At 37.4% G+C, this 24,458-nt stretch overlaps 1 protein-coding gene across 1 annotated transcript; it reads right to left on the reverse strand.

Moving 5' to 3' along the window:
• Positions 1-3,208: 3,208 nt before the first annotated feature.
• LOC125481582 (1-phosphatidylinositol 3-phosphate 5-kinase-like) lies at positions 3,209-20,697 on the reverse strand (the record flags this gene model as incomplete). The annotated part of the gene is made up of 15 exons (XM_048593322.1): positions 3,209-3,373; positions 3,555-3,646; positions 4,147-4,230; positions 4,332-4,427; positions 7,210-7,330; positions 10,791-10,946; positions 12,066-12,126; positions 13,295-13,385; positions 13,943-14,097; positions 14,232-14,340; positions 14,430-14,543; positions 15,598-15,776; positions 15,906-16,077; positions 17,252-17,323; positions 20,597-20,697. Coding segments are annotated over 15 exons (1,768 nt in total), but the record flags the coding sequence as incomplete, so codon positions are not given.
• Between the last annotated feature and the right edge of the window lie 3,761 nt (positions 20,698-24,458).

Genomic DNA, 24,458 nt, shown 5'->3' on the forward strand with positions numbered 1-24,458 from the left:
GCTAAACAACAAGTGCTTCGAAGGAATTTGAAGTTTAGAACTTCATGAAAATGGTTCTAATCTTGACTTGCCAATTACATTAAAATATTAATTTTACATACACAAACATGCATCTAAGTTCATCATGTTAATAAGGTCATTTCTTATTTTTATATCTGCAGAAAATCATTTACAGTGAAAATAAACATCTTGATTTCTCATTTTGATATGTCTGTCATACAAATTTATTGATTCTGAAACTAGTTTTAATGCTTTTAAATTGCTTTGCATAGATACTGTGTCTTTGGACACCAGAAGAACAGATCTCATTTCATCCATTCTTTGCATTGGTTTCAAAAAGTTTTAAAATCTTAAGGACTGCAACAATGCAAAAGCTACATCTTTAAACGGGTAGTCAAAACATGGCCAGCAAATTTTTTACAGCAAGTCAATTTATGATGTGCACAGGTTCACGTCTGAGATCTCGACTTTTTAAATCATACATTTGCTCCCATGAATTTATTGCTGTAAATTAACATATGTGTAAATCTGACCAAAGAAAATTGGGAGAGGCATGTTGGCAAGGGTATATCAAAAAAATACACTAAACATTTGACAGTAGACAGACAACGGCTACAGTTGAAATTAAAAATCTACAACTGATACATTTTTCTCAGGCACAAAACACTGAAGGGAAAGACTAATCACCATAGTTAAAAAAGAAGTTAAAGATTGTATTATATTAAAGGAAGTTGCTTACAAGAATGCCAGAAATAGTGGTAAACTAGAAGATTGGGAACAGTTTAATACACGAAAGGAGGACCAAGATACTGATCAGGAAAAGGGGAAGATACGATGAATGCAAATTAGCAAGGTACCTTAAAGGAGGACTAAAAAAAAAAAAAAAAAAAACTTTTATTGATATGTGAAAGGAAAAGATGAGCAAGGATAAATGTGGGCCCATTATAGGCAAGGTATAGGATAACTTATATTGGAGAACAGGGAACACGCATTAGTCAGTTATCTTGCATCTGTCTTCACAGAAGACAATACAGAATTCCAGAAACATTAGTTACATGAGTCCCTTGGTCACCTAAAGAACAAGAAGACATTCGTATTTGTGAAAAGATAACTTGAAAACTAATTGGATTGAGGGTTGATAAGTTTCCTTAACCAGATGAGCTTTATCCCAGTGCATTGAAACAGGAGGCAATGTATGCATTGGTGGTAATTTTGTAATTTTATAGATGCTAGAAAAGGTTCCTATTGTCTGAAAGTAGCAAATGTAATTTCATTGAAGAAGAGGAGGAGGAGTGCACAGTTACAGACATGTTAACTTGATGCCCATAGAAGGGAAATTGTTAGAATCTATTAAAAAGGATGGGGATAACTGAACATTTAGAAAATAATGGCAATTTGGGAGAGTCAACATGGATTTATGAAAGGGAAATCATGTTTGACAAACTTGGCATTTTCTCAGGATGTTACACGTAGCATGGACAAGAGAGACAAAAAGGAACCAGTGGATGTGGTGTATTAGATTTTCATAAGGCTTTTGATAAGATCTCCATAGGAGGTTAGTAAATGAAAACATACAAGAGTGGGAGAGGGAAATATACATGTATGGATTGAGAATTGGTTAACACACAGAAAACAGAGAGCAGGAATAAACAGGCCACTTTCAGGATGGCAGGCTGTTACTAGTAGAGTACCTCAAGGGTCAATGCTAGGTTCACAAATGCTTATAATCTACATAAATGATTTGGATGTGGGGACCAGTTAGAATATTTCCAAATTTTCCGAGGACACCAAATTGAGTGGGGACATGAGAATGATGCAAGAGGCTCCACATGATAGATGGAATATAAATGAGAAGTTATTCACTCTAGTAAAAAAAAAAGAGGCAGTAGAGCGGGCGTCCAGAAGGATCTGGGTTTCCTTACTTACAAGTCATTAAAAGCGAGCATGCAGACGACAGCAAGCAATTAGGATGGCAAAAAAATACGTTAACATTCATTTCAAGGGAATTTATGTATAGAAGTAAAGATGCCTTGCTGTAATTGTACTCAGCCCATTAACACCTCACCTGGGGTATTGTGTACAGTTTTGGTCTCTTTATTTAAAGGAAGAATATACTTGCCATAGAAGTAGTTCAACAAAGGTTCATTACGTAAATCCCAGGGTTGTTTTATGAGGAGAGATTGAGAAAATTGGGACTGTATTGTCCAGTATTTCAAACAATCAGAGGCTATCTTCTTGAAACTTATAAAATTCTTAGGGCCATGGCAATGACCCCAAGGAGCTTGATAACAGGACAAGGGGCAGGCCACTTAAGGTTGAGATGAGAAGGAATTTCTTTACTCAGGATGATGGATCTTGGAATTCTCTACCCCAGAAGGCTGTAGAAGCTTAATCATCGAGCAGGTTCGAGACAGAACATTTATAAGTTTCTGGAGACTGATGGCATTCGGGGATAAGAAAATAGTGCAGGTAGCTGGCATTCGGGAGATTATCAACCATGATCTAGAATGGTGGGGCAAGATCAATATGCTGAATGGTTTGTTTCTGTTCTTTTTTTAAGGATCACAGGAGTAGACCAATTGTTAAGGACTGATTTACTGTTTGAAAAAGTACTTCAAATGGAGGCAAGTCTGTTATACACTTATTTCAGAGAGTTTAGCAGACTTACCTATCTTTAAACTGACTTTAAATACTAAACAAATGTATAAACTAACATAACCCCTTATTAAAGGGGCTAATTCATGGGGAAGGATTAATAGCAGAAAGAATCTCAGCTCAAAAATTCTGGTAATCAAACACGAGACAGAATATACCAAGATAAAATGGTGTTTTTTTGGGGTTGCTAATAACATTGGTTATTAAGTATACTAATGAATACAATTTTCTTATAACAGATGACTCTAAAAATATCTTTCATACCTTTATGCAATCAAATAAATTCTCCAATTGCAGAGTTCAGGAAACTAAAACCCTTTACACCTCATAGCCAATTCTCAATGATTGGAGCCAATTGATTCTCATTATGCATAGCTGGTGAATAATAATACCACTAGAGAAAGAAGTGTTTTTTTCCAGCAATTGTTCCAATTTAAAAAAAAGCTTTAGAATGAAGTGAGTAGAAGTACTATTAGTGACGTAGAATTCCAAAAGGCACATGAAGTTTCATTCGATAAGGTTTAATGTGTCAGTGACCAGCGTTTAACTGTACCTTGTAACTCTGCAGCTTGATTCTCTGCCCTTTCTTTCCCTGATTGAAAGACTTGGTAATAAGCACTATCTGCACCTCGCAAAGTCTCTTTTCTCTGTATGGACAGATCAGGGCTTTTACCCCCTGAACCTCGGAAAAATGACAAAACTCCAAGTGTCTTTCTTGCTAGAAAAGAGCAAGAACATTTCTTTTTATAATTTCTAAATGGATTCTTATCCACTTTTGCTAATAACTACAAGCAGCAAGCCAGCAGTAGCAATGTAGCAAAAACTCTGGTGCTGCTGAGCCGTTATGCAATAATGCACTACAAAGCAAGTATTGTGTCTGCCTTTAAAAGTAAACTTACATGTCTGCTCAGATTCTGTATTGCGATTTCCTTGATTGCTGTTGCTTTCTAAATGTCTTGCAGGACTGTTGGCCTTCGGTCTGTCTGCATTACTGAAACACAGCCAATACAAGAGGGACATTAGATATAAATATTTTCTTAAAACATAAAAAAGTTAAATGGATGGCATACATACATCTGGATTTCTTTTCATACATAGAAAGGAACAGAAACATTGCAGTGTTTTTCAGTAAAGGTTTCAAGGCTATTTCAGAAATTTGCTCAGCTGTTTCTAACAAAGATTGTAACTAGACAGCAAAGCTTTAATAAAGATTTCAATCATGCTGCATAAGAAAGACATTGCACAGAAAAGAATAAAAAGACTACCAAACATTTGAAAGTTTGTAATAGCAGCCTAAAAGGGGAAGAACTTGAGACGAGCAACACAAACCAAATATTGTGGAAATCTATAGCCAGAACAATATTTAATGTAATAAGAAATTCCAAAATGCTTCATTAAAAAAAAAACCCTAAAAACAAAATGCTGTTATGATCCATGCTAATTTGCCTTTACGGTGTTTCACATGCTCCCACTTCACCCCCATCCAATTACTTTGCTTGTTGTATTCCTTCGTCATTCCCATTCGTCATGCATTCTCGTCCAAGATCTTCTACAGCATTCTTGTATTCCTTGCAACTATAGAAGACATTAAAACGTTAAAGGCCAAAGTTTACATAACGGACATAATGCACGTCAAAAAGAACAATGCTTTAAAAAAAAAAAGACACGCATCGTACCTGAGAGCAAATGCAATGATCGAACTTGGCTCTTTCTCACATACTGTAATTGGTACACGTTCGTGGTCCCACATCAGGTAATGCTTATCAGGATCACTGTTAAAGAATTAAAAATTCATGTAACAACCAAAATCGTTTAATATGCTACTTATACACATGACCCTGACCATAGACCGAGATTGTCTTTTTCAGGTATTTAATATATCGAAATACAAATTGCTTTAAAAATGCTGTGGAATCCATGTATCGATTTTATGAGCATTCAAGAGAGGACAGTAAGAAAGAATGTAAAAAGAAGGTAAAAGCAAGATGTTGGAATAGGGGAGCCAGTGGATGTATTATCCACTTTTGCTAATAGCTACAAGCAGCAAGCCAGCTGCTTGATGGGCAACTAACAGTATTTCATGCTGAGAGCTTGTACCACTTCTAATTCTTATTGTACTTTGGTTTTAAGTAACATTAAACATAAATTGTGCAAGTTGAAATATATTAAGCTTGATCATTGCATCAGGGTAATCAGACATTCACGATTATTTATTTAAAGCGTAATTGAAATGCACAAACATTTTTGCACTATAAGTCTACAGTTCAGAACACAAATCAATTCTAGATATTCTGGTTTCACTCAAGTTATTGGAAACTAGGAACACAACATCTAGAAATGAAATTCAAAATGTGATGGACCGCACCAGGAAGATTTCTTTTTAAAACAAAGTTTAAAAAAAAGTACGTATGAGCGTACGAAATCGAAGCATGCATGGGCTATTCAGCCTATCAAGTTTACTCAACCATTCATGAAAATCATGGATGATCTGATAATTAACCTCAAATCTGCTTTCCCACCTGCCCCTGATAACTGCTTAGCCCTGTTTAACACAAACCTCTCTACCTTAAAAAATTTTTTAAATTTCTACCACCTTTTTAGGAAAAGGGTTCCAAAGATACACAACCCCACCTCCCCCTCCCCCTGAGAGAAACAATTTTGTCCAACACCTGCTCCAAATGGCCACACTTGATTTCTTAAACAGTGACCCTTAGTTCTAAATTCACCCATAACAGGAAACCTCCTCTCCACATCTATCCCTTCAAGACTCTTCACGATCTTATCTGTTACAATCAAGTTGCCTCTTACTTTTCCAAACTCCAGTGGATACGTTGGACAGGTCGGCTCCGTTCCTCATAAGGCAAATCCCCATTCCACACATTAGTCTAATAAACCTTCTCGGAGCTGCTTCCAGTACATCTATACCTTTCCTTAAAGGAATCAAAACTGAACAGTGTTTCAGATGTAGTCTCATGAGTGCCCGTGCAACCGGAGCATAACCTCTCTGCTTTTGTAATCAATTGCCCTTGTGGTAAATAAAGACATGCCCTTCCCTTTCCTAATGACTTGCTTTAGCTGTACATTAACCTTTTACAATCAATGCACCAGGTCATCCAGATCTCCCTGCATCTCAAAGCTTTGCAACCTCTTATCATTTACATACGATTCTTTTTGCTAATTTGGACAACTTTATGTTTTCCCAAACTATACTCCATTTGCCACATTTTTTCAAATTAACTTACCCTATCTACCCATCTACATTTTCGTAGTCTCGTGTCCTCTTCACAAGTTACTTTCCTTCTATCTTGGTGTTATCTCTTCAACACAGGTCATTTACATTCAGTGTAACCAGTTAAGATCCCAGCAGCAATCCTTGCGACATTCTACCTGTCACATCTTTTCAATCTGAAAAAGATACATTTACATCTACTCTCTGCTTCCTGTCAGCCAGCCAATCTTCTTCAATGTCAATATGCTACCCTCTCCAACGTGAACTTTCATTTTCCACAAAAAAAACTTTAATGTGGCATCTTATGAATGCCTTCTGGAAATTTAAATACAATACGTCCACTAGTTCTTCTATACCAACATCTTGATTTTACCTCCGAGAAGTCCAACAGATTAACATTACATTCTTTCTTACTGTCCTCTCTTGAATGGTGCCATGGTCAGTTAACACACTCACACTGCAGTCCTTACTCTCATCCTAACTGGATGCAAGAATGTCAAACTTTTTTTGGAAAATTGCAAAGGCTGAGCTGACTGCACTCCTTACCTGCCTCTCAGTCACACTCTTCTCCCTGACCTCCTTTCAAATCAGACAACCCAACTCCAAGGGACGGAACCGCTTTCTGGTACAAAGATTTGTCTGATTTGTCATGGTGTCTGTAGTTCAGCCTCCAGCTCAAACCGAGTTGAAGCAGCTTGAACTCCAAATGCTTATGGCAGATATGCTTACTCTGGACCAAATTAGCATCTAGGAACTCCGATATGCTGAAACTGTATCACCTGTCTTGGCATCCTTAATGTGTTCTAATTAATTATATTATTTTATTTTATAGTTAGTTCTTTTTTGTATATTTTATTAACGTTACCACCAGTTGCTATAGCACATTGAATTTTAGCAATAAAATAAACCTTAGCCATTTACCAGATACTCACCAAATGACTGTACTAGAAGAACTATCAATTCCTGAGGCTGAAAATGTTTACAGAAAGCAAAAACAACAGAACACCTCTTTTCTTTCCTCCCAAAAATTCCTTAATTACTTAACTTCCATACTCTTCTATAAAACGTAAATTAGCTAGGTTTGTATACTCCTAAGACAAAAGGCCATGTTGACTCACTTAATGAGGATGTAGTTTCAACTGGTTCTTAATTGATCTGTTATTTCACTGATAGCCTTGTTAAAACCCTGCTTAAGGTTGGCAACTACAGAATTTACACTGTAAATTTCAGTTTGATATTAAGTACAAACTAAAATAGACTTTCTTACCGAACAACCACATTTGACTTTAAAATGTGTCAACAGAACAGGAAAAAAAATCACTTACAATGGGAAAGGAATGGAGTTGTAACTGCTTCCAGGAAGAAGATTTGCAAAAATAGCCTTCATAGTTGACTTTTCTTTTACTTGACTGTCACTGGAGCCCAAAAGGTGTCCATCATATACATCTGCAAGTTTAACATAACCTGTTAAAACTCATTATTTTGAGAAGGCTGTCACATAAATGCAAGGAGTTTGAAAGATGTCAAAGTCTCAAATGCACCCCAGTACATTTCCACCTGGACTACTTTAAGCAAGATAACTCAATATGCAGAATGACTAGTCTGTCAATGTTATCGTTTGCTCAAAAAAAATTGAACAAATGGCTTTACTTAAAGACAGCATATTTATTATCCAAAATAAAGTAAATAAAAAAAATTAGTTCTAGCAAAATCAGTCACTGACAAAGTGCAGAGACTCAATGTGCCAACTTAAAAGTACATTAGAGGATATAGCAGAGAAATTTCCTTATTTCATTACATTCCTTTCTTTGGCCCATAGATAAAACATGCAGCCTAACGTTGGGAACATGCTGAAGTATAAATATAACAAGAGTATAGGTAACAGTTTAGTTAACTGCATATTTGCAATTTACCAACTAAATCCCTCAATTATAACAGATTCCCATCAACTACTATCCTGTGTAAAACTAGTGATTATTAATTAAGTGTATATTCTGCCTGTATTAACTTTCTTGAAAGTAACTGAACTAGTTATAAATGATTTTTCTCAACAGGATATTACAAGATTGGCAGTACAAAGCCCTAACCGATAAGCTCTCAAGAACTGAAAAGACATCATTTTTACTAAGCATAATGAAAATTTTATTACTCAAGTAGTAATTTCTGCTAAGGGAGAAGAAAAATAAGCCAAGTCTATTTAAGACGAATATTGTCAGGTGGAAAAAGGCAATATCAAGAAGTATTTTTGAGAACAAAATCCAAAGATAAACAATGGTAAATGAGCAAGTTTTCAAGCTATGGCATTTACCTCTTCATACATAGAACTTTCTTTAAAAAAATATTTCAAGGGATATGAGCATCACCGGTTGGGTGACGATTTATTGCCCATCTTTAATTGTCCTCGAAAAGGTGCCTTCTGGAACTGCTACCGTCCTTATGGTGCAGGCACACCCGCAGTGTAGTTAGCCGTTACAAAATTTTGGACCAGTGTCAGTCAAAAATTGCAATATAGTTCAAAATCAGGATGGTGTGTAGTGACCTTATGCTTCTTCTGTCCTGATCCCTCTAGGTAGAAGTAGTCACAGATTTAGAAGGCACGATTGAACAAGTCTGGATGAGTTACAGTGCACCTTGAAATAACTCCACAGAGGCTGATATTTCACCACCAAGTCACCCTTTATTTACACATGGACAGTCCTTGACACTGACCCAGTCTGACATTCCTGTTTATATCTGTCAGCCAGGGCTTCCTGACTGCACAAGGTTAACAGCCCCAATCAGGGAACTCATATTTTATGAGGTCCACCTGGCTGACTTCATTATAATCACTACACACCTTACAAGTAGTAGACACTGTGGCCACAATGTGTTAGTATCAGAGGAAGTGAATAATAGAAGTGATAAACTGGATGCAAACTAAGTGGACTGCTTTGTTCTGGATGGTGTCCAGCTTCTTGAATGTTGTTGGAGCTGCATTCATCCAAGCAAGTGGAGAGCATTCATTGCATTCCTGACTCAGAGATAGGTGGACTGGCTTTGAGAGTCAGGGAGTGAGTTACTCGACACAGGATTCCTAACCTCTGACTTGCTCTTGCAGCCCCAGTATTTTTACGGCTGGTCCAGTGCAGTTTCTGCTCGATGTAAGCCCTACAATGTCGATAGCAGGGTGTATAAGCAATGGTAATGCTGAATGTGAAGTGGTAATGGTTTAGATTTTTTATGGTGTCATATTGCCTGACACAATTGGCGTGTGAAGTTTACTTACCATTTAGAAGTCCGTTATCTGGATGTTGTCTAGCTCTTTCTGCATTTGACAGGACTGCTTCGGTTTCTGAATTTCAAGTTGTGTTGAACATTGTGCAATCAGCAGCCCATTCTCAATTTTGCTGTTATGATGAAGGGAAAGTGATTGATGAAGTAGCTGAAGATGATTGGGCCTGGGATGCTACATCAAAAAACTTGCACTGAGAGTCCTGGGGCTGAGATGATTGACTGCTAACAATCTAAACCATCTTCCCTGGTGCTAGGTATGACTCCAAACAGTGGAGAGGTCTCCATTGCTTTCCATTGACTAGTTTTTGCTAAGGCTCCTTGATGCCATACTCAAATGCTGTTTTGATGTCAAGGAAGAAGCACCTGCTCTTTTGTGACACGTCCTGCTCACAAGGTCAAAGATCTACTCTTGTAAAACACCAGAGTGCATATTATGCAACCAAACACAATGATGTTTTTATAGAGTGGGTAATTGCAACACAGTGAACTGCGTAAAAAATGTTGAATAAGATCAACTTCACATGTGGCATGAATTTACAAAGCTTTGAAGATAATAAAGAATATTCATAACCATACTGTTATAAGGCTTCTCTGATCACCAGCTAAACCCAGGCAAATCACATGGAATTTACAAAAACTTACAGGCTCAGAATTACCATTTCAATCAAGCAGCAAAACTGGAGAAAACTGAACAGCAGAACTGGAGTGAGATGTAAATACTTGCATCTCATGTTTTTCTCACACTTGATAACTTCACATAGAAGATGTGAGGTTATGCATGCAAACAACGGAGCTAGACTGGGAATTAAACAAAGGAATCATATTTCAGTAGCTTGAATTGAGCTACATAGACTGAATGCAATGAGGATACAAAAACTCCTCCTACTTGCTCTGTCACAATCTCAATCTCAGCCAAACAGCTTCGGTAGAGAAGAAATCTTAGAGAAATCTCAGTTGACTGAGATATCTAGGGCATCTGCAAGCTCCACCATGCCTGAAAAAAAAACAGAACAGCTCTGCAATCAGGACTTTGGTTTCACTTTCATAACTCAAAAGACTCCAAAGACTGCAAACTGCAATGCCCTTACCTCTTTGTCCTTTCTAGGTACCCCTCCTCCCCAACCTTCCACATTTTAAACTTATTACTTCTGTTTTATGAGCATTTGTTATATCTCAGTTTTTTTTTTGGCTAATATTCCATGCTGTCATTCAAAAGAAACCCGTGGAATTGACTGACTTTCAATTTATTTGGCCAAGTAAGCTTATTTGAAGTGTAACAGCAATATGCTTAAAAAGGTTTAAAAAAAAAAATTTGCTGCGAATGACTGAAGCCGGGTTTCAACACAGGAGAGTGTTGAACACTCCTGATCTTGTCGTTACACATTGCACTATAAAAGTTATCAATAGTTAACATAGTAAACTTTTATTTTCAGCAATGCATAACAGAAACAGCAGTAGGGCATGCAACCCTCAAACAACACCTGTGGACAGAGGAACAGAATTAATTATTTAGACAGACATTAATTCTCTTTCTTTGCAGATGCTAATCAGGCCTGCTGAACAATTCCAGCACTTTGTTTCTATTCCTTATGCACGTCACTGATGCTGCAAAATCTTTTCATGAACTTCCTACCATCAGAATTGTTGGTATCTTGGTCACTGATAACAGACACTGTGGGAATATTGGGTCCAGCAGACACTTGTTCGGTGCATACATCTGGGCAGGAGAGCAACTGAGAATTGGCAGTGTTGGTAGAGTTAGCCGCCATGGTGGGCAATAAGCGATCTTCTGCAAGACAGAATTTATTTTCATCATACAGTGGTTTCATAAGTTTGAGATCACAAAAGTTGATGCTAAATTTCATTAACTATTTTATTGCTGCGAAAATTACTTTTAATAAATGTAAAACTTAAAAAAAATCACCAAAAAAAAAAGTTAAACTTATGCTTACAGATGGTCTATATCAGATAGCAGTACTTGTTGCATTCAACAGTATGTATAATATATATAAAACTTAACCCTCTTTATATCAATCATCCCTCTATTACATACGGTGCTTGAGTTGCAATGTTAATTCTACAATATACAGAATAGAACTTTAATTTCTGATCATATTGAAGACGTGTTGCAAACAAAGTCTTTCAGGCATGGTAGTAGTACAAACAAACATTGAGCTGCGAGATGATACATACATTTGAACCCTCAATTCTCAAGTAATAACTAAATACAGGTCTGTCTGTGAAATACAGTTCAGCAAAAACAAGGTGGTCCCTGGAGGGGAATGTGAACCTTGCCTTCTTGCAGAACAGAACACTGGATGTCACAGAAGCTGAATCATAAAGGGAGAAATATTCCCCATTTTCCACCCAAAATAAACAAAAAAAAACTGATGGAGAAAATGAGACTACAACATTTCAGAAGAAATTTTCTTGAGATGTACAAATAACTTTCATTAGTTCAGCTGCCAAATATGTTTGCACTTCAATATTCCAAAATTAGGTTTCAGGTAATCTTTACTAAATAAAAGCAGGCTAAAAAGTTTATTTGAAATCTCTTTATTTTTCTCTTTGATTTACATTGCTTCCAAGATTGGGAAACTGAATTTTAAAAAATGATATAGCTACTAGAACAGAATGCAAGTAAGCTTCATGCAGCTTGAGATCAACTCCTGTAAAGGAGCAACAAAAGAAAATAAAAACTGCATATACCAGAATCCATGAAGGTGAACAGCTCCGCCATGACAAAGGCAGAGGCAATCTATTGGGTGATGAGGAGGCTTTAATCGATTAAGGGCATGAATATACCCACAGTACAGAATGTGTATTTTACTGGAGATGCTTGGTTTAAGTTTTATTGTAATGAAGCACTTTTCATACTGATTAGATTTTGAAAAAGACCAAGCCAAACCTTTATCGCCATTTGGTAGACCTAAAGCTGAACTGCGTGGAGACGTATCCAGTACACTGCTCTGTAAAAGACATTAATAACAAACAATGAAAGAAATGGAAACTAAAAAACATAATAAAAGTTTGAAAGATCAACAAACGGTCAACAGTGCATTATGACTATGAGATAAGATAGTTTTTAAATTGTCGCTTCCAATTGAACGTAAAATAGCACGTTCTTAAAAAGGCGAATGGTATGCAGCTATGTTGGACTCCATCTGGTTACAAGTCAAGTCACATTTACCATTTGAATGGAGGTCCAGGGTATGATTAATTGAAGCCTGCCATATTCCACACCTGAACAGAAAGAAACAAACAGTCAGCTGTCCTTGCGCTGTGAAGACATGGATTCCCAGGCAGACATGCTGGCAGCAGCCATTACAGGCAACAGGGAAAATATGTTCCCTACTAGCTACGATGAAAAATGCTAATGAATGCTGCCCTCTGGTCAAAGCGAAGAAACCTACAGAGATCCAAGGACACTGGAAAGCAATCATGAGGATGGGCCTTACAGCAGAAGTTGCTTTGGGAATTTTCACAACTATGGAAAAGGACTTTTGATGGTCACTGAACATTATGATTTGGTGAAATGGGGAGAAGTGGAAACAGAGTAGGAGTGACTTTGTAAAATCTGCAATTTTGCAGAGATGTATATACATGACGCAGTGTTATTGGTTATATTAAGACAGTAAAAGAGTTATTACTTCCGTAGTTTAAAGCATTGCTTCCCAAACCGTTTGCAAACTGTGACTCTATATAGAGGCCTGAAATATTATGAAATTGTTATGACCACCCTGAGGACTATGAGAGAAGGTGCGAGGAAGGCGGGTAAGTAGATCGATGACGGATGGGGATGGGGGAGTAGACCTGCAAAGAATAGGGAAGTGGTGGGGGGAGGAGGATGCAGAGCATTTCCTGTCATTATATTAGATTTCCTGCACCTGCAGTTCTTCATTTTATATTAAAATAAAATAAAGCAAAATATAAATAATATAAAATGTGTGTCTCCAATTCAGAAAAAAAAAACACTTCTGCTTTGTTGACAACCACACTTTCGGATCAAGAAAGAAATGAGAACGAGTTCGACACTGAAGCACAGAGAATATAAATGAAACTGCAAATGAAGTAAAAGGGGGAAAAAGGTTGCAATCATTAGTTGAGTTAATACAAGTTAGTCAATAAGTTGATTACCTTGGTTTCTTCAGTTGACCTCAATCTACCAGGACTTGGTGGTACTGTTGGTCGTTTCCGACCCTTTTCTTGTTGAAACAGATCCTGTAGTCTGCAAGAAAGGGATTGTGTTTAAAAAAGTTCATGCTGTACTATAAAATTTATTAGAATCTACTGAGCTATCTGATCAAGATGAACACTGCACCCCCCCCACCCCCACAAGTTAAAAACAAAAACTAGTCTTATCTGCACCAATTAGATAGCCGGCAATTAAATATTGTCAATCAATTGACTATACTAAACTATATTTGATACAGCTTGTAAATAATAGGCTGTCACTGCTATTTGTTATTCAATAACCACTCTTCTTAACTTTAACTATTTTTAATCAACTTGGTCAGTGATGTTAAGACACATCTTTGAAGCAAGAGAGGATGTGACCCCAGGTCTCTGGCTCAGTGGTAGAGACACTAAAACTATACTACATGAGCCGGCAAACTGAATTTCAATCCAAAGCTTCAAGCTGCTTGAATGCAGTACAATGCTCTTTGGTTTTATGTGATATTAACGGTGTTATTTTAACTTTGTATTCTTATATGTAATGTAAGTTATTAAAACCAATTATCTGAACTAAAGTATTTGAAGTTATTATTGTAGCCTCAATCCCACCTGTTATTCCAAGCCTGTAACAGCTCACACAAATTCTGCTTCTTGGTAATTAAGCAATCGTCCAAAAATACCAACTGCTGAGGGTTGTCGACGGAGGAGGTCAGCAATCTTGCTTGAGTTTTTTCAAACCAGTTTAGAAACTCTGCCTCTTCCATCTGTATCCACAAAGAAAACACATCAGCCTCAAGAAGGAACAAGTTTAATGAGGGGGAAGGGAGCTTTAAACATTAAACAAAATTTTAAACATTATTTTACATATGCTGTGTACTGGTTTGAAAAATATAGTTACTTCTTTTTGTGCAAACAAATCTTCAATTTTTTCTTCTCTTGTTTTGTTGAAGGTATCCGTTTTCAGGGACACCAGGCGATCGTCTACTGCTGAGTAGATTTGTGATACTCTGAAAAATAGCCAATATTCATTAATCACCATCTTTAAACAAATTATCCATTAAGCAAGAATTTTTTTGCCAACTGGGTTCAAACTTACTTTTGTGAAAAATCCTTCAAATCCTGAACAATCAATTGCTTTGATGGCATTTGAGGTTTGATGTATATTTCTAGTGGGGGTAGGCAAATTTCAAGTATTCTAATGGGGGAAAAGCTGGTAGTAGAAAAAGTTAACATATTTGTCAATCAATAGCAGCGATAATACATTTATCGTAAAAAGTAGTTTCTGAAAATGATTGAACACGTTTAAGATACCACTAAAATAGCTCAATTAAAAAACAAGAAAAATGAATAAACTGAACACAGAAACATTATTCTGCAATGACCATTAGAAAATTCTAGCCAATGAGTAGAAATGTTTTTGGTAATGTTAACAAGGAATGTTCACTTTAATGTGGAACCGGGCAAGTTTGGATTTCCTCGTGCCGTTACAATTTCTGACTACGACAAAGCAGTGACTTTGAGCCCATCCTACTTCATTGTACTCTGCATGCTTCAATAGATTGCTATAAAAAAAAACTGCAGATACTGAAAATCTGAAGTTGTGAAGAAGGGTCTCTGGACTCAAAGCATTAACTCTGCTTTCGCTCTGTCAGATGCTATCAGACGTGCCGAGTTGCTCCAGCAATACATTTTGTATGTGTACATTGCTCCTGAAGCTTTTCACAAGGGGCTTTTAGAGATGTTTTGGAAATGAAGGAAGAGGAGTTAAGTTCCCTGAGGCACAGGACATTGAAGTTAGTTCCAATGTCATTGATAACCTCGATATTATATGCTTAAGTAACTACATTGCAATCATATTTTGGAGACAATTGAGAAACCATACCAGCTCAGGGTATTAATCATTCTGGATAAGAGATTTGATGCTTCACAAATACAGCAAGTGATTGACAAAACACATCACGGAACAAAAATCATGCAGATAAAGATAATCATACATTAGACTTAAATGTTATTTGCTCAAGTGTAACTCTTATATGGATTTAAATAATTTGCTAAACGTGCAATGCTCACAAAATAACTTGCATGAAACTATGACAGGAACATTTCACATCTTCCATTAAGAATAACCAACTACTCAGCAGCGGATTTATATGGTTTCCTAAACATTAATAAAACTTCTTAGATGAAGGTAAACAAAATTTTGATTTAAAGCATTGACTATGAGCGCAGCATGCTAAAATAGATATGACTAGACTCTTATTTACCTGAATGATGCAACCATTTGATTATAGGAGAAATACTGGTGATAATCATGATGCATCGAGTGACCACAAGGCTCCGCATTTGCTCTGCGGGAATACTGATAGCCATAGAATCTTAACTCCAGATACTTGGCAAAGGACATAGACCAAGAATCCCTGGACAGCGGAACCACTGGAGTTACCTGCAGTAATACACAATACATCACGTACAGTGTAGAAAACAAAAAATTTCATCTATTGATGAAACTTTGGGAGAACACGACTTAACTTTATAAAATGGTTATCGTATGCAAGTGATTATTTTGAAGTACCTGTTTACATATTCTGCACCAAGAGTATGTTAGTATTGTGTGTTGATAACCAGGAACAGGAGAGTCCAGCTCTTTTAATACAATCTGTACACAACCATTGCCATGCACAAAACGGCGTATATGATGCACCATAGGTGTCTCACAGAACATGCTGGGACACTGATAGGAGGGTCTGCAAAGAAAAACAGAATATTATAATGTGTAAAATTCCCAATATTTAAAACCATAAAAAGTTTTGACATTTATAATTGTGTGGCATTTTGGAATTTGTTACTATTTCAAGATCCTTTTCAGTGATTCTGTTGATGTTTTCATCAAAAGCAAAAAGTGTCTTTGCCCATAATTAAATGTTTCAGGAGTGTTCTGTTATGTCGGTTCTTCAAATTATGTACTGTATTATCTACTAGCAAGGATCGCAGTAGGAATTAGTACAACCTAAATCACCAAATCATGCAAAGCAGTCAGGCAATTAGCAGCAAATCCCTTATCCTATTAAATAAATCCTTTAATTAATAAACTTTACATCATGAATTAAATTAAGTATTTGTTGTAAATAAATAAGCCACACTATTCATCCTGACTTATCAGCCACAACAAATGCCTAGAGTTTTAGTTACTATTATCAACCTGTTCAACATGTTATGACACACTTGGGAGGTGAGACCTGAACCTGGGCCCCAATGATTTTTTATACATTGCTCTAGTAACTAGTAAGGATACCTTTTACAAGATTTTATGCACTTGAAATACTGCAATTCAGAATCTGCAATTGGTAACCTAAGCCACCAAATAACCTCAATGAACCACCTGTTCTCTCTTACACTTGAACTTGTGACTATAGATACAGGTACTATAAAAAAAAATTAAGTAGGAAAACTTGGATCAACAAATCAGTTCCTCTACATCAAAACATTATTTTGAATCAGCATAAAGACACAAACATTAGAACAATGGAACCTTACCATAATTTAGCAATAGTTAACAGTCTGATAGTTTTTTCCGTCTAAGTTTAAAAATGGCTAAATTTGAAATATCAGCTGTGCAGTAAACAGAGGCCTTTGAGAGTAGCGTCTATTAATAGGCAGCTATCATTTGCAGGTCTAAACACATCATGGTTCTATAGCAACATAAGCTGAAGCAATCAAGAAATGCAAAAATAATTAAAACTTTGGTTACAGTTTAAATGGAATTAACAAGATTCTCAAATCCAAAAAGTGTGGTTTGAATCTACAATGAGTTGGGAGCACTTGACAGCAGACTTTATGTAGAATTTAATACAAATAAAAATCTGTTAAACCAGTAAAATAATTTTATTCCTGAAAATAGAGGAGAACCACCATACTCACCTAAAGCAGTATCTTTCCAAAAATATTCCCAAAGTCAGATCATTTTTTCCATAAAATTCCATTGTGACAATCCTAAAAAGTACAACCAACATAATCAATAATTAAAAATACTGAAAAAAATATGTTCAGTGATAATCATGCATAGTTAAAATAGTAATTATTTCAATTCATGTTGGAACAATTCATCACATTTTTTATATTTTTGGCAATGCCTAACAATGTGGAAGTAAATTATTTCTCAGATGATCTGTACTGGAGACAAATGATTCTCAATGAATTATTTCACTCATCCTCTTAAGTGCATTGGCAAAAAAAAAAGCATTTCTGTATGGATTTTAGGTTGTAGATAGGAGGAAAACATTTCTTAAAATATTTCAATATTGTGGGATTAAGTCAACCTAAACATCATAATATGGATTTGAAAAGGTTACCTATAAAATTGAAGAAATGTACAATAACATTAAGAATTTACAAGATTTTTAATTGAAATGAAGTGTTACATCAATCAAAAAGCTTGCAATGTGCTATTCATAAATATAAACATTTCATAAAGAAAACATACCGGCAATTGGAAAGATCTCAACCTAGAAAAGAACATTACCTACGCAGTTTTACCTTTTGATTTAGAAAATTAATATCCCTTGTCTTCTGACATCATAAACTAAGTGTGCTTGCAGGCAAGCTGCACTTTAGCCACTGCCTCAATGTCACCTCGTGTGTGTTGTGGTCATCCTTGAATCAGAAGTCAGTAGACTCAAGTCCTGCTCCAAAGCCTTAAGGGCAATAGTGAATGGAGTATAATCCTGCTAAGGGTTGCAGCTTTCAGATTAGACCTTAATATATGGCCCAGTGAGTTTTCTCTCGTAATTATAAAAGATTCCTTGGCACTAATCAAACAGCAGCAAGGATATTTACTCAATGTTCTAGCCAATAACTACTCAATTAATATTGCAGAAAAAAATCAGCTCATTTGTCTCATTGCTATTTGTGCACACTTCGTCTGACATTTCGCTCAGATACCACCGTAAATACATTTCATTTGTCGTGAAGTAGCTTGAAACTGAAAAGGACAAATAGATATGCAAGTTCATTCTTTAATGCTGCTGCAGAGCAAGCTGTTAACAATTTCTAAAGAAAAATAGCTTGCATTTATACTGTGACTTTAGCATACTAAAATTGCTGAGGGTTGTATGGCTGTTTTCTCCAATGTCCTTTTAAAGAAGAAATGCCTTCCTCTACTCAGTGTCTCTTGACTGCTTAACAAAGCAGAGGAAATGAAAAAGCTAGAATGTCACACTTGGATCCAACATGTATTCACTATAAAGTAAATGTCACAGCCCTATTGATATAAAATGCAATATAATTAAGCGTACAACATTAAACCATTCCATTATAAGCTATTGCAAAGCCTCTTCTTTTCACCAAACAATAAAGCAAGAGGCTGAGGAAGAACCACCAGCTACAACATCTCTTTGAAACTGATGGCTAGTTCAGGATTTAGTCTGTGGTTAGATTAATGACAAAACCCTGAAATTAGTTTTTTTAGGTACTGCTCTACCACAAGCCCACAACCTACAGCATCAGCAAATCACTGAAATTAGCTGACGTGGCACTTATTTCCTTACATTTCACTATCTCAAATGATTAAAGGATTCCCTAATTGTTCGATTAGCAGTGACTGGGCATTTACTGGTGATAGGATTGGCATCTTTTGCTAATAGATTTGGTACTAAAATATTAATTTGTTAAATACCTTGATTCCTTGTTAGATTTCTTAAAGACCAGTAATTTCAATTTATGCCTTCAAACACTTATTTTCAATCATTATTTTTCTCTTTATAAATTTTCAAGAGGGATTTAACGTGTGCTTTTCATTTCTTGGCTAGCTATCTAAGAATTCTTTAGCGGGATTGGTTGCTTGGATAGCATGGTGATATTACTAGGACCAAGCTGGGAATCCATACTGATGTATGTTGCAACCGACTGCAATGTAGTAGGTAATGGTTCTATGACTAGATCTCTCACTGAAGCTTTATTTAAAGTCATCTGTGAATAGCCATTTTTTGCCCTGAAAACAAATTTCAAAGGTTCCCTTAACTCCATCAATTTTTATGTTACATATAATTTGATATTTTGAGCTCAATGAAAATAATTATACAAAATGGCAATGTAGTCAGATAATTTGAATGAAACAATACTCAAGAGTAGGAGATAGGAAGAACTGCAGAAGCTGGAGGAACACAGCAGGTCAGGCAGCAGGGGAGCAGGAGCATTCTGGTTAAGGGTCCCGAACCGAAACGCCAACTCTCCTGATCCTCTGATGCTGCCTGACCTGCTGTGTTCCTCCAGCTCCACACTGTAATGCTCACGTGTATATGGCGACACAAATATAGCTATCCTTACTTCAGATAATTAGGACAAAATAAAGACAAAATTAAGGGGTTTGTGGACCTTATCCAAACTGATTATAATTTTCAACTGGCTCCTAGGATTCATTTCATGGAGTATATATCAGATGGTAAGCATTCCACCTTCACACGTCTTTACAAAGACTGAAGTTAGCAATACATGACTGGTACAAGGTTACCACAAAATTTGTTCTTACCATGTTGTTATTTACTACAAAATACATATTCAGCAACATACTGCATATACAAGGACAGTGTAAACAGCACACTGGATTTTCATGCAAAACAATTATAAACACTAGGCTTCCAAAAACAAATTTATGCATTTTCCAATCTTGGAACATTATCGCAAATATTTATACTGATTTAAAAAAAAAACTAGCAAAACTGTATTTGTCCTGACAAATGAAGAACAAGGGACAAAAATAAGAGGGGGCATTGGCAGCACATTTAAACAGGAAATAAACAACATACATAGGAACAGGAATAGGCCCATTCAGTCCCTCGACCGCCCAAATTCCTTAATATCTATGCAGAACAAAAATGTTTCTATCTCAATTAAAATTAACAACGGATCCTGCATCCACTGCTATTTGTGGAAAAGTTCCAAACATTGATCACCCTTGTGTCTAGAAGTGTTTCCTAACATCTCTCCTAAATGATCTGCCCTTCATTTTCAGATGATATCCCTTAGTTCTAGAATCCCCAAATAGTGGAAATAGTTTCTTTATCTACACTGTATTTTTCTGTTGATATCTTGAAACATTCCTCTTAACATTCTAAATCCTGGAGAATACAACCCAAATTTAGATAGTCTCGCCTCATAACTCAACTCCTTAAGTCCAGGTATCACATAACCAGTGTAGAGTTCAAATTTACAGCACGTTTTCCAAAATAATTTAAGACTAAATAAAGTGAAAGCAAAATGTTTACTCACCACGGACTAACACATGGATTTGGTGCATTGCTTGACTGAACAGAAGAACTACTGAAGAGAACACAAAGCTTCTGATGGTTTGCAGGGCTCAAACAGTCCACCTTGGAAACAAAAAAAAAATAGACCTGACAAACACATTCCTACTAACAGTGAAAAACGCTGCATTCATTCCTATGGTTTATGCAGACAAAAGCATCATGCTCACACACCAGTGATTGACTCAGTACTCAAGCTTGCCATTGTTTGTACAACTTTTGAGTCCACATGTTCACCCAGTGGATTCCTCAACCAATAAAAACCTGAATGACACAGTCATGATTACTTTACCATCAAGTCAGTCATCATAGAAGCTAAAAATTAATTTACCCAATTTCTGTTATAAAATTAAGTTTTTTTTTATTCATCTGTGGGACGTGGGCATTGTTGGCTGGCCAGCATTTATTGCCCATCCCTAGCGGTCCTTGAGAAAGTGGCAGTGAGTTGCCTTCTTGAACCGCTGCATTCCATGTGCTGTGGGTGGACCCACAATACCGTCAGGGAAGGAATTCCAAAATTTTAACCCAGCAACAGAGACAGATGTATTTGTAAGTAAGCATGTTGAGTGGCTAGGAGGGGAGCTTGTAGGTGGTGGTTTTCCCATGTATCTGCTGTTCTTGTCCTTCGAGATGGAAGTGGTCGCAGGTTTGGAAGGTGCTATTTAAAGATCTCTGGTGAATTGCTGCAGTGCATCTTGTAAATAGCACACACTGTTGCTACTGACTGTCAGTGGTGGAAGACAGTGGATGTGATGTCAATCAAGCAGGCTGCTTTGTCCTGGATGGTGTCAAGCTTCGAGTGTTGTTGGAGCTGCTCCCATCCACGCAAGTGGGCAGTATTCCTTCACACTCTTGACTTGTGCCTTGTTGATGATGGGCAGGCTTTGGGGAGTCAGGAGGCGTGTTACTCGCTGCACTCTTCCTAACCTCTGACCTGCTCTTGTAGCCACTGTCTTCATGTGGCCAGTCAAGTTGAGTTTCTGGTCAGTGTTAACCCAAGGATGTTGATAGTGGAGAATAGTGGGAGATTCAGTGATGATAACACCATTGAATGATAAAGCATGATGGTTAGGTTGTTAGAGACAAGAGCTGGCTTTTGTGTGACAATTGTTACTAGCCTCTTATCAACCCAAGCCCAGGTATTGTCCAGAGCTTGTTGCATTTGAACATGGACTGCTTCAGTATCTGAGTTGTCGCAAATAGTGCTGAATTATTCTACAATCATTGGTGAACATCCTCACTTCTGTCCTTATGATGGAGAGAAGGTCATTGATGAGGCAGCTGAAGATGGTTGTGCCTAAGAAACGATCCTGAGGAACTCCAGCAGCCAAGATGACTGACTTTCAACAACCACAACCATCTTTCTATCTGCGAGATATGACTCCGACCAGCAGAGATACCCAATGATTCCAGTTTTGCTAAGGCACCCCGGATGCCACACTTGGCTGAATGTGGCCTTGATGTCAAGAGCTGTCACACTCACCCGACCTCTGGAATGCAGGTCTTTTGGCCTTCTTTAAAACAAGGTCGGCAGTTGGGTGGCCCTGGCTGAACCCAAACTGTGCATCACTAAGTAGGTTATTGCTGAGCAGGAGCTGCTTGATAGCACTGTTGATGACACCTGTTGATTGAGAGTAGACCGATAGGGCAGTAATTGACAAAGTTGGATTTCACAGAATCATGGAATCCCCACAGTATGGAAACAGATCTTTGGGCCTAACAAGTCCATACTGCCCCTCTGAAGAGCATCCCACCCAGACCCATTCCCCTACCTCTGTATTTCCTATGTCTAACCCACCTAACCTAAACATCCCTGGGCACTATGGGCAATTTAGTATAGCCAATCCACCTACCCTGCACATCTTTGGACTGTGGGAGGAAACCAGAGCATCTGGAGAATATCCACACAGATACGGGGAGAATATGCAAACTCCACACAGACAGACAGACAGTCACCAGAGGTTGAAATCGAACACAGATCCCTGGCACTGTGAGGCTGCAGTGTTAACCACTGAGCCACCGTGCTGCCCTGCTTTGTCCTGCTTTTGTGTACAATACATACCTGGGCAGTTTTCTACATTATTGGGTAGATGCCAATGTTGTAATTGTACTGAAAGAGTTTAGCTAGGGGAGCTGCAAGTCTCTGCAGTATACACCTTCAGTGATATTGCCGGAATGTTGACAGAGTCCATAGCCTTTGCACTATCCAGTGTTTTCAACTGTTTTTTGATATCACTTGGAGTGAATCGAATTGAAGATGGATATCTGTAATGCTGGGGACCCCTGGAGGAGGCCGATATCGATCGTCCACTCAGAACCTCTGGCTGAAGATTGCTGCGAATGCTTCAGTCTTATCTTTCGCACTGTTGTTCTGGCCTCTTCCATCTTTGAGAGTTGGCATATTTGTGGAACCTTCTCCTCCAGCATGTTGTTTAGTGGTCCACCATTATTCAAGACTGGATGTGACAGGACTGCAGAGCTTAGGTCTGGTTGTGGGATCGCTTAGCTCTATCACTTGCTGCTTGTGCTGATTGGTGTGCAAGCTGTCCCATCAGTAGCTTCACCAGATTGACACCACTTTTTTAAGCTATGCCTGGTGCTACTTCTGGCATGCTTTGCTGCACTCTCCATTGAACCATGGTTATCTCCTAGCTCAATGATAATGGTTAAATGGGGGAGATGCTGGGCCATGAGGCTGCAGATTATGCTGGAGTACAATTCTGCTGTTGATTGCTCACAGTGCCTTATGGATACTCAGTCTTGAGTTGCTAGATCTGTTCAAAGTCTGTCCCATTTAGTACAGTCATAGAGCTACACAACGTGATGGAGGGTATTCTCAATTCCTCCTAGAATACCTTTTATCAAAGCAGTTTCACTGCAGAAGACTTTTAGTTCATTAGTTTTGACTTTCTTAATCCTGGTGATTACTCAGACTTGTTAGCATAACTGTTCTAATGCAACAGAAAAGTTAAAGACAGTCTATTAAAGCAATTCAGAGGGAAACAAATCAACAATGCTATCTTAATTGCTAAAATTGTAATGTATTCAAAAAATTTGGCATGTTATTCTCTTATGTCTGCAGTATGCCTGCAAACATGTTCTAAGTCACACCTGGCGCATTAATACACCAAATTCAGAAGAATTCAAATTTATCCATAATATAAACCAAATGAACTGCAGATACTGTAAATCAGAAACAAAAACAGAAGTTGCTGGCAAAGTTCAGCAGGTCTGGCAGCATCTGTGAAGAAAAAAAATCAGAGTTAGCATTTCGGGTCCAGTGACCACCGGACCGGAAATGCTAACTGACCTTTTTTTCTTCACAGATGCTGCCAGATCTGCTCAGCTTTTCCAGCAACTTCTGTTTTTGTTCAAATTTATCCATGATCATACATTATCGGGCACTGACGAATTGCCAAACTTTCTCAATTACATGTAGTTTAAGGACTGTATACAAATATCAATATCTTCTAGAATTCTTAGCATTTCAATATGACTGATTGGCTTGCTAGGTCATTCCAGAAGGGATTAAGAGTCAACCATACTGTTGTGCGTCTTGACTCAAGTGGTGCAATTCAAAACCATGTCCCACAGAAATAGCCAAGTCCTCTGGATTACTAGTTTAGTCACATTGCCACTACGCTTGAAAAACATTGGAATTGTCAAGTTTAGAGTTAACAAAAGCATGGATGTCTTTTGCAGCAGCAGATAAGCCGAGAAAGGGCAGATTTCAGTAATGACAGTTGAAAATACACGGCCTTAGTGATAGCACGGTTGTGTTCAGAAAATCAACCTGGGATCAAAGGTTGGGAAGAGTATCGTTCATG

This window comes from Rhincodon typus, unplaced genomic scaffold, assembly GCF_021869965.1.
Source record: "Rhincodon typus isolate 14 unplaced genomic scaffold, sRhiTyp1.1 hic_rhity00002665, whole genome shotgun sequence".
Lineage (NCBI taxonomy): Eukaryota > Metazoa > Chordata > Chondrichthyes > Orectolobiformes > Rhincodontidae > Rhincodon > Rhincodon typus.